This window comes from Rattus rattus, chromosome 5 (genome assembly GCF_011064425.1).
Source record: "Rattus rattus isolate New Zealand chromosome 5, Rrattus_CSIRO_v1, whole genome shotgun sequence".
NCBI classification, from domain to species: Eukaryota; Metazoa; Chordata; class Mammalia; order Rodentia; family Muridae; genus Rattus; species Rattus rattus.
Genome location: NC_046158.1, coordinates 116,384,189 through 116,395,999, shown reverse-complemented (window position 1 = coordinate 116,395,999; position 11,811 = coordinate 116,384,189). Strand labels below are relative to the sequence as shown.

At 40.6% G+C, this 11,811-nt stretch overlaps 1 protein-coding gene across 2 annotated transcripts in view; it reads right to left on the bottom strand.

Annotated features, from left to right (window-relative positions):
* Window positions 1–5,922: 5,922 nt before the first annotated feature.
* Snap25 (synaptosome associated protein 25) overlaps window positions 5,923–11,811 on the bottom strand; it is a 72,731-nt gene continuing 66,842 nt past the window's right edge. For both annotated transcript variants that reach the window (XM_032904292.1, XM_032904291.1), the window contains exons 7-8: window positions 10,917–11,061; window positions 5,923–7,281 (exon numbers count right to left, since the gene is read on the bottom strand). In XM_032904292.1, the coding sequence (XP_032760183.1) occupies window positions 7,213–7,281; window positions 10,917–11,061 (214 nt within the window). In that variant the 3' untranslated portion in view covers window positions 5,923–7,212. The remainder of the gene's footprint in view (window positions 7,282–10,916; window positions 11,062–11,811) is intronic.

Below are 11,811 nucleotides of genomic sequence, written 5' to 3'. Positions count from 1 at the left end.
GGCATTTTATGTTTAGAGAATAGAAATTAAAGGAGGCCATGATCATGGAAAACAAGGAGATTTTTGGTCGGCAGTATAAAATCTGAAACTTACTGGAGGATGTGTTTGGCCTACTTTGGAGTTTTGCCTTTAATAACAAATGAGTGCATAGATTTAGGTCTCTAGAGCTTTCTATTTCCACAGCCTCTGACAACTTAAAACCACATGCCATTGGCACTCACTTCATCCTTTCTAAACGGGCAATTGTCACGGTTCCTTTAAGACGCAAGCCGGTGCCATTGAGACAGCAGTCACCTCCTACACCCCACGCCTCCAGACACCCAAGAAACATCTTGTATATACTTAAGCTGTCTCTGACACACATAATTTCATCTTTATCCTTGACTAATCAGTCTTGTTTGCCCCGTTAGCAAAGAGAACAGTATATTTTTGAACAGATAAGCTTGGTAAGAAAAGCAAAATAAAGACTCCCACAAGAAAATAAAATCTAGTAGAAATCTTCACAAAATAGCAACAAATAAAAGATGGGGAAGGAAGGCACAGAAGTTTCAGACAAGGGGTATTTATCAAGTGCTGGCTGAGGAGCCAATCCCATTTCGTATGTTAAAATGCTTTCTTCCAAACTCTGAGTATTTAGGGTTTAAGGGTAGTGGCTGCAATCCTCTTGCTTTGGGGAAGTGGGATTAGTTTTGACATTTAGGATTAAGGTCAGTTTCGTCAACAGGCTACCACATTCTGTTAGCACACCCGCTTCTGCTCTTCCAATCTTCCTTGTGCTGTCGTAGAGAATGTCCACAGAGGTCTGTTCTGAGACAGAGACAACTCACCCTTACCCTTCCCTTTTACTAGACTCCAAGGACACACAGAGAAAGAACTCTACATATCTCTGAGAATTTCAGAGTGATCGTGAAGGCCGCCTTTCTATTGGTTATGGCACAGCAGCCATAACCTTTGTCAAGTGACCGGGAAATTTTCCCAAGAGGTTGAACCCATTTCTTCATCTCTTGCTTATGGATTGGTGTGAGAGTTCCATTGGTCAATACGATGTGGCAGAACTGAGGAACCTTGGTCTCAAGAGGACATTAACAAACTCTAAATGACTTGCTGCAGAAGGAAAGGTCAGAAGGCTCAGCAGTAGGGGGCCCACGGTTTCCCAGTGGATCCACAGTTGACCACAACCACAGACTAGCCAAGATTAAAACCTTCTGCCAGGCTTAACTCACATGCCAAAGAACTGAGAGCTAAAGAAATTATTTAGGATTTTAAGGTACTGCGGTTTGGACAATCTGTTATATAGCAATCACTAAGAATTTTAAGCCTCGGCTGTAGTCCTCAGATCATGTTGCCTGGTTTCCAGTATCATTAAAGGTTTTAGTAGGAGTACTGATGCTGGGCTATTTGGAGACAACTCTATGGGGTAACAGCATTTTGTTTCTAGCAGTAACATAATAAATGGCTCCTAGTTTTCAGAGCAACACTTGACTTCAATGACATTTGGTCGAAAGTCAGAGACTGATTATTCTTTACTGGTGAAAATGTAACACATTTTACCTACAATTGGCACCAGTTAGGAAAATGGAAATCCAGGAACTGTTCTGGTAGATATGATAAGGGCATGGAACATTTTAGATATGAAACTAATTTATTTATATCTGAATGAAGTCATGTGAGAACATTATATGTCCATATAAATGATGAATAAGTTCCCTGATTAGAAGGTCTGTTTTTACCCATCAATGTGTCTGATTGTGTTTCCTGTCCCTGTGTTCACCTGGTGGCACATGTCTTTATAAGGCATTCTAGTAGATATTATACCTTTAGATCTATTCTGTAAAATAGAAGGCAAGAGATTATTGTAACTATATTACTTACACACATGAGACCAGAGCTCAAGAGAAGCCTGAAGCTGCTTAGTATTTCATTTAAAACTTAGTGCTGGGTAGTTGGGAGCACAGTATCTTCTGCAAAATCTTATTGTTGTTTGTGGAAAAATGCAGTGATGCATGCTGGTGAAGGTAGATAAGGCTAGAATTCCTTGAAGAATACAATGCACTTCCACAGTGTTAAAACTTGACCTGTGGTGCCTTGTTCTCCATGGAGAAAAACCAGGGTTTAAGTGCTAAGGGCACATTTCACTGCAAAAGGGGGTACTCAAAGACTATGATGTAAGTGGAAGGCAGCACATTTCTCCACAGCGGTGTTCAGGGGAGATGCTTGGGAGATGGCAGAAATCTCGGGAAGGAGTCCTCTTAGTGGGATACCTTTAGACTGGGACTCTCAGATAGAGGTTTAAGGCATCGGTTCATTTGAGTAGAGAAAGAAACAAAGAAAAGGCAGCCATTAAAGAAAGAAATCAATACCATGGGAGCTACCAATGTGATTGATCCAGCTGAGGAATTCTGGAGGGCAGCACAGAGCCTGTCCAGGGAAGTGGAACTCTCTACTCCTCCACTTCTACCCATCTTTTCTTGAAGTCTCCATCTGAAGGCATGGGACTACTTCAATGAATATAAATAATTTTCCTAAATGTTTATTCCTTTACTGTTATATTCACCATGTTTGCAGTATGACCCAGATCATAATAAAGCTTAGTGATTTTTCCCACAGAACCAACTAACTTGGGTTAACTAATTCATAGGGGCTCATAGAGACTGAATGGTCAACCAGGGAGCCTACCTGGGCCTAGGCCTTGTGCACATATGGTACAGTTGTTTAGCTTGGTCTTCTTGTGGGACTCCTAACAGTGGGAGCAGGAGCTATCTTTGACTCTATTGCCTGCCTTTGGAACTCTTGCCTCTTACTGGGTCGCCTCTTCCAGCTTAAACAGGAGAGGAGGTGCTTAGTCTCACTACAACTTGATATATCACGGCTGGTTATTATCCACGAGAGGCCTACACTTTTCTGAAGAGAAAGTGAGGAGGAGTAGATGGGGGTAGGGGAGTAGGAGGGACTAGGAGATGACGGAAGATGAACTGAGGTTGAAATGCAAAATAAATAAATTAACAATGTAAAAAATAAAGCATAGTGTTTTTTACAGCAAGTGAATGAAAGTTAGGTTCTCCAGGGCCTTCTAAGAACCCATCATTCTGCCTTTCTTGTTTCTCAAGAACCCCAGTGTCTCTTGGGAGTTCCTGGCTTACTGAAATGACAAAGGTCTAACCCTGGAATGTATTTCCAAACACCTCTGGAGTAATTTACATCTTGTTAGATCATACCTTATCACTTACTATTGGTGATATCTTATTCAGATAATGTGAATGTTTTCATTAGTGACAGGGGAGAATCTTACCAAGTTTGCAATAGTTTATTGAGTCAACCTAGACAAAATGCTAAACACAGAACCCATCCTGTGCTTAATGCTCATGGAATGTGCTTCATCCCCTCTTCCTTTACTATCAGCAGGAGCATCAACTTGCTACAACACTAAGGAAAAATAGTTAAAGGTGATTTTAGGAATAAAAGGAGGATAAGAGAAATAAAAATGGGCAGGAAAAGTGGGGACAGCTGCCGAAAAAGTGATTAACACTAGGTGAGTTACCACAGGAACAATTGGACCTGGATCCTGCTGGGGTACGCTGTGAGGCAAAGGGTTGGTGCTCATGCATTTCATAGTGTGTGTGTGTGTGTGTGTGTGTGTGTGTGTGTGTGTGTGTGTGTGTGTGAGAGAGAGAGAGAGAGAGAGACAGAGACAGAGACAGAGACAGAGAGAGACAGAGAGAGACAGAGAAAAGAGAAAGGGGGGTGAAGAAATAGATTAGTGGTTAACAGCATTGAATGTTCTTCAGAGAATTGGGTTGAATTTCCCACTTCCCCATTAGGGCTCACAACCATCTGTAACTCTAGATTCAGGGGACTCCAATATACTCATCTGCCCAACGTGGGTACCAGTCAAACACATGATGTATATAGACACTGATGCAGACAAAACACACATTCATATAAAATAAATAATTTTAAAGGAGGGATGACAAAAGAAAAGGGCAGGAGATCAAGAGGAAAGCCTCCTGCTAAGAGGACAAAGTGGGGACCTCTGATTTTGTGTAAGAGGGTCCTTTGCCAGAACCTAATGGAGGAAGGAGAGTACTTAGTCTTTGCAGTGTTCTATTGCTATATCCCTAATGCATTCCTTGGGTTGCTAGATCATCTAGAGACGATTCCTCCCTGGAGCATCCATTCTTCATTAGTCAGAAGTAGCTGACTGTGTGAGAGCCAAGCTTGGACAAATGCATTTGTCAAAGCAAATATGCTGCCCAGAGCATTATGTGGCAGCCTCAAAGCAAACTGCCTGCTCTTCACTTTCTGGGAAAACCCACTCACTTCAGCTGAGAACAGATGGAGCTTGGAACATTCTGCGCAGCCTGAATATTGACCCCCCTGTCAGTTCTGACATATGTGGTACATAATCACCTTTTCTGTCTTTTAACACCCTCTCCACTACCATCATTTTAAGAAGTAGACGTGCTTGCGCTGTTGCTCCTTTGGAAGGGGATAAAATCCTGCAAATGCTTTCCGACAGAGACAAGCTCTTCATTGCTCTTCTCGCTTCTTCACTGCTCTCATCAAACCTTCAGAGAGACTCATGAGTAAAAAGTATCCAAGCACCCCTAACAAACAGGATAAACGTACTTGCCTTGCTGCTATGGGTCACGCAGAGAAGTAGTGATAGAGGAGATGCTAGGAGATGATGGAGAGATGGGACAGAGGTACAGGTAGTAACAGCCATTGTGGTGACAGGATTAGTGGTAACAGAGGTGATTATGATGTGCATATAACACACCACACACAGACACACACACACACACACACGTATAAAGATGATTATGAAGGTAGAGAGGATAGCTATGTTAGTCAAGATAAGGAAGTGATACAGGCAGTAGAAAAGGTAAAAGTACTGTTAGGTGGTGCTGAGGTAGAAGTGGTGATGTATGAAGGCACAGTAATGGCAAATAAGTGGTTGTAAGAGAATTAAGGACAGCTTCCCTCCTAAGAACTTGTCTACAAATGTTCAAAACAGGATTAACTATAAAAGGCCAAGGAAAATATAGATATAGCTTAGGTGATCACTAACTGAAGAACAGGTAAATGAATGCAGTATATCCCCAAAATGAAATATTATTTGACCATAAGAAGGAATGAAATACTGAGACACACTATGATACAGAGAACCATGAAAACATGCAAAGTGAAAGAAGCCAGTCACAAGAGCCCACTGTACCACTCTTTCTATGAAACGTTTGGAGCAGACAAATCTATAGAAACAGCTGACAAATGACTAGACTAGGAGTTGTTTCAAGTTGGAAAAGTAACTGCTTATAAATGTAGGATTTAGGAAAGGGAGAAAGATGTTCTAAGACCAGATTCTACACCATTGTGAATGTATAAAATGATCACCTTGCATAAATAAATGCCTTCCCCTGGTACTATAACAAAATCCTGGGCTTTGTGCTTGCCATGTAAATGTTCTACAGTTACGCTACACTTTTTGGTAAACGGGTGGATTAAGACAAGTGTGGGTAGGTGTGTTATGGCAATAAGGGCTGAACTTTGGTTGATGGCAATCCTAGGGAAGGGGAAGGAAACATGAGTTATCAATACTTGAAATACCTAAGTTTACACAGAGCCAGGACTAGAGTACCTCAGATTTTTCTCCCCTTAGGATTTTTCTATGCATGCTAGAAAACTATATGTCCCACAGTTAAAGCTGAATTCACACACAGGTATTTCTAGAACAGGTTATAAGAAGCAAGCCAGATGGAAGAAAAAAAAAAAAGAACCAAGCCAAGGTATCCATTGTCATTAGGATTGTGTCGAAATGGAACATCTTTGGTTTTCTACCTAGTCTGTACGACTTAGGAACAACTGAACCGAGTACGCAGATTTTGTTTTCTGTTGTGAGTGTAACATCAGACAGAAGTCGGTGGCTGGGATCTATAATTTTTAATAATTTTAAACTAGCTACAAAATGTCAAATCACTTCACAAACCAACAGAGGAGACAGGAGGGATTTAATATACATGCTGTAATGATATTTATCTCACAGTTTATCTATATTTCATTCATTTATATAATTTTTTAAAGGTTTCTTTATCAGCTACTAAACATCTCAGCAATTTGGTGTGCATAGCTCTAGATTAAGCAACAAAGAATTGTACTGATGACAAACCACAGGGAAATGGTGATCAACAAGAGCCAGACTTAGAAGATCTTCACGTTTTCCACAAGAGTATTGTCTCCAAAACAGAGCTTTCAAAAGCATTCGACAAACCCTATATTACACCCATTTCACATAGTTTCAGCCAAACATATATTTTGCTAGAAATGATTAATGATGTGTTAAATCCATTTGTGTGTGTGTGTGTGTGTGTGTGTGTGTGTGTGTGTGTGTGTGTGTGTGTGTAAAGAAGGGATGATTATGATCAGTCCGTATGTTGACAGAAGAAGGTGACACAGCTGCAGGTTTTGCTGGTATGACTTAATCTTGACAGTGTCCCAATACTGAGCATGCGTAGTTGTTGCTTTGTTATTGTTGCTGTTGTGTGTATTTTCTTGTCAGTATGCTACTGTCATGGAAAGTTTTTGTTTAAGTAGGAATCTAAAAGTCTATTTAGTTCTCATGCATAAATGCATAAATCACATCACTTTTAGTGCAATGCCTGTTATGTAATTTCACATTGTCTAATTATGAAATCATAAAGACAAAGAATAGCCATGAGGAACCAAAGACAGCACATTTGGAGAGATTCAGAGCCTGACACCCTAAGAAAGGACCGTGGCAGTAGCTCTGTGGAATGTCACAGTTTTACAAGAACAATACTGTGTATTGAGAAAAATCAAGAGTACATTGAGCATTCCTAAATTGTTGTCATTCAGCAAACGCCACTGAGAAAAGAAAAAGGGAAAAAGAGAGAGACTCAAGACATCTTAAGTCGGGAAATAGAGTCACCAGAGGACCACTATGTACAACCTTTGGAAAGAAAGAGAGCCGAAGAAAACAAAAGACACATGGTATCATTGGGAAGCTGACGAACCACACAGGACATTTACAATTTACAATGGGGGTGACTGACTCTGTGTGTGTGTGTGTGTGTGTGTGTGTGTGTGTGTGTGTGTGTGTGTGTGTGTGTAAGTCTTACTAGGTAATACCATGAGAGAAGCATGAAGGTGCTCTCTTGTCCAACAACATTCGGAGGAGAGCACAGCAGAAGGGCAAATTTAACCACTTCCCAGCATCTTTGTTGCACGTTGGTTGGCTTCATCGATTCTGGTTTTGTTGGAATCAGCCTAGAAAAGAGGAGAGAAGAGAGGTCTCAGATTACTCCCTAAAGTCCCATTCAGCCTCTGGGTCCACTCAAGTTCCTTGTGAAGCCAACCATTCAGAATTATCACTTTCCCCTGACCCCAGGACCATTGGCCTTAAGTGGAGAGAGTCATAGACACTTGACTTGAAGTCTCAATGGATAGAATCTGCTGTGTGAGGACAGGGTTCTATGATTTATCTTTCTATGCTGGAAAGGCACTCAAAGGCTAGACTGTTAGGGCCCAGGAAATTAACTGTTCCCATGACCATGAAGAAAGGTAAGGCAGCAAGTAGACAGAGTCAGTCACCCCCATTGTAAATGTCCTGTTGCTCTTTCCTGTCACAAGTGGGAATGTTGTTTATAACTCTGCAGTCTGGGCAGAGGAGAAAGCCACCAAGTGGTCCAAGGGAGCAGAGGTAGTTTTCAAAAGAGTGAGTGCTCTATTAGCACTCACTGATCATAGGCTATACATTGACTTTCCCACTTTCCAATCTCTACTGAGTAGGGTGTTCTATAGTCAATTTGAATTTATAAACTCCTAGCACACTGGAGTCATCCATGTTCAAACAGAGATCCGGAAAGTAGAACATGTTTCTGGATTATTCACAACTGAATTATCTGGCTATGGCTCTTTATCATCTGTTTGATTAATCAAGAGTTGGCTTCAAAATGAGTATTTACATCAAAAAAGGGAACATTGAATTGTCTTGATTATTCAGAACTATAGACATATTTTTGACCCCCAGTCTCCTCATTTGGAAAATGGATAATCCCGCCAATTTTATTTGGTTCCCAGATCCTTCTTCTGTACCTACGAACTGTGTCAGAAATTTTTGAAAAGGAAAAGACTAGCTCAGGCCAATTTGACATGCTCTTATAGTTTGAAATGTGCCATTTCTAGACTGAGCTCAGAGACACTGAAGTGAGAAAGTAATCCATTTTAAAACAAATATCGTTTCCGAAGGCAAATGTAGACTGTCTTGTTTATGAACGCACTGTCTGGCTTTTGCCAGGTAGCTTGGGGGATGTTTAAGTAGCGCAGAGGCTATTCCTGGGATATTCTCAAAGGCAGGGTGCAGCTGGAGCACCTCTGCTCAGTGGATGCTTGCTCCTTCCTCTCAAGTTCTCTGAAGCACGTTCAAACTCCAGACCCATAACACGTGGCATAAAAGTGCCACATACTTTTTACGTGGTATATAAAAGAAATAGCACCTTTTAGAAAGAAACAAAATAAAACCTGACAGAATCTCCCTTCAGGTGTGCCCCTTGGAAAATGCCTCTGTCTGTGTTCATCCTGTTTTCCTTGTTCATCTTTGAGGATTTTTTTTTTTAAAATGGGGGCTACCTCATCTGAGGATTCCTGTTTGATTTTAGAGAAATCCTATGACAGCATTTCTAAGATGCACTTCATAATTTCCCTTTTCAGAAAGGTCAGTGCCCATTAGGGAGCCCTGACATTTTTAGAAGGGGGTACTGAGTACATCGAACTCTTGGGTGCTTCAGGCAGGTGCAGCCCTGGCCCAGATCAGACACCTAAAACTGTGTGTATGTCATATGCCAGCATGTTCAGATTCCAGAGACAAGCTGTCGCTCCATAGTCCAGCTCACAGAATTGGTGAACTGCACATCCCTTTTTAGAGGGCAAGGCCTTATTTTTCAGTATCTAGGTTGCCCAATGATGGAAGGCCGTGAGGACCACCCAGCTGTATCTTAACACACTTTCTTCCACCAAACTTTACTTTGAATATCTTCATTGTTCCATTAACACTGGTCTGTACGACACTTGGGATGGAAACATACTTGCAATGTCAAGTTTTCTCGAAGAACAATGTGCTTGTAACTTTGAAAGATTGTACATATAAGCACGCATAAGCATAAACACAAAGCAATGTCCTAAAATAAAAACTCTTTTCAACTCCCCAGAGTTCACTATCAACCCAAATGATGATGGGAGAAGATCATAGAGGGGCCAGGAGAGAAGAAAATTCTCTTTGCTTTGCCTACTGTGTGGTTTTAGCTCAACCCTATACAGACTGAGACTTCTGATATAGTTATCAAAGATTAGAACTTTCTTGAGAAAGAAGGAGTACTGTAGCCCACTAACATCCTTGGAATAACTCTATTGTGTCCAGATTGTGATTTTGTGTATGGAAGTTCTATTTCAAATATTGGCTAAGCTATACTAATTGTTGAAAGGCAACTATAACCTTCGCTCTACCTCTGTGGCTCAGCAGCCTAGGGTTGATGCAAACCAGAGCAGTGGTTTCCCATCAATGTGTCTGGCATTTCCTTAAACCTTTATGTCAATGTACTCCTTCATTGGTAATGAACAGCTAAATACCAAAAGTTCTCACCATTCTAGAGAACAACATCAGCAGAGGCATCAGAATGTGGCCTTTACAGGAGGAATAAATATTTCTTTTCCCAAGCCAGTTACTCAAAGTTTTGACCTCTTTATGTTAGTAAAAATCTCTTCTCTGGAACCCTGCTTGGCTTTGCTGCTTGCTTCCAAGTCAATTTGGTTCGGTGATAGAAAACAAGCACTTCCTGTTTTCTCAGATTGTTTCCCTTCTGGAGAACAGCTGAGCAATTATCTCTATGTTCATTTTTCCTTTGGAGCCATAATGGCTTAAGTCAGACTGAATTGGTTCCAGCACTTTTTGAACCTTTCAACGTGGCTTTAAAACCCATTGGCTCTCGCAGCCTTAAAAGCTTCATGACAGCAAAAGCTGCTTAGCCACAACAAGCATGCTCTAACTTGCAAACATAAGCAAAACACAAGCATTTTTCTAGCCAGCTCTGACATATGTGTAGTTCAATACCAATCGGGCAAAATATTCTGTGGTCATATATTGCTTATCTGGAGCACATATGACACAATACTATCAATTCATCCCTTTGCAGTACTGAAGAATACTTGGGGGATCAAGATGCTATTACTTAGCTTTGTGACTTAAAAGATCTAAATATTAACCAACTCTGTTCTTGCAAGGGAAGATCTAAAGAGACTCAAGATCTCAGATTAAGAACTTCAATGTCTCACAGAGACTAAGAACACAGCAAAAGAGTAGCCAGACATATATTCACAAATAAAATCATTGTTAAAACCTTAATGTTTCCATCTCTCCCATTTGGAATTTTACAGGTAAAAAGGACTATAATTAATATTCAACATGCTATGAGGAATGAGAATGTAAGGAAAGAAGTAGTGTCTGATTTGTATGGTGAATTGTTTTATGGTTGTTGTGTCCTGATATGAATTCCTTGGCAGTGAGAATATGATCTGTCTTATTTTCAGGTGTTCTAAGTGCCTAGCACATGTCTGGTATGGGAGAGATAGAGAAATATAAACAACAATCAATCATATGGTCTGGGGTAGGAATGTAACTCATTGGCAGAACACTTTTCTTGCATACCCACTACCCTATGCTCAATACTCAGCACCCATAATACATCGAAACTCAAACGACCTCTAATCTTCATTCCAGTTCTTCCACAGAATCTCATGTTTTTGTCTTGAAATATTTTGGGCAAAATACCCAGTAACTAGTTTGCCTGGATGTAGTGTCCCCTTCCTAGTGGCAGTCATTAGTCAGCACCTGAGAGCTATAGACTCACCTTCTCCATGATCCTGTCAATCTGGCGATTCTGGGTGTCAATCTCATTGCCCATGTCTAGGGCCATATGACGGAGGTTTCCGATGATGCCGCTCACCTGCTCCAGGTTTTCATCCATTTCATTTTCCCGGGCATCGTTTGTTACCCTGGGAGCCAAAGAGCAATTTTGGAAGACAGAGTGAGAAGAAAGTTGTTACGAAGAAGCAGAGCTTGAGGGAAGTATACACAATCTAGGAATAGTTCTAATTCTTATTCAATATACCAACACATCTTAATATCGGTCATCTTCAAGTGTAATTTTAAAATTGATGTTTTGAGCTCAAAGTGTAGTTTAGAAGGCGAATACTTGTGTACTTATGCAAATATTGTATTTGGGAGTCCTGAATTCTCTTTGCATCTTTTTCCAGTAGGTTTTGGCTATGAAGCCAAGGCTGGCTGAGGTCTTGATTCACCCTTCTCATCTTGCTCGGTATTGGTATTACAGGTACACACTTCTGCACCTGCTTTGAATTTACAGTTCATATTAAATACACTGATGTATTTACTTTTATGATTTCTAAAATTACATAATTTCCTCCTTATTTAGCTATTATTTTATTTATTTAGTTATTGTTTTGTTATTTGATTTATTTTTAATGTATATTTGTGTGTGTGTGTGTGTATGTGTGTGTGTGTGTGTGTGTTCACCTGCCATGGTATTGGCCATGGTACCCATGTGAAGGTCAAAGGGCAGCCAGGTATAAGTCATTGCTCTTTACCATATCTGCCAGGGTGTTTTGCTCATCACCACGGTGATGTCATGCATGGGATTTCAGGATTTCTCCTGCCCACTTCCCGTGTACCACAGGTACACTAGGATGATATATGTACACTATCATATCTGGTATTAACATGGC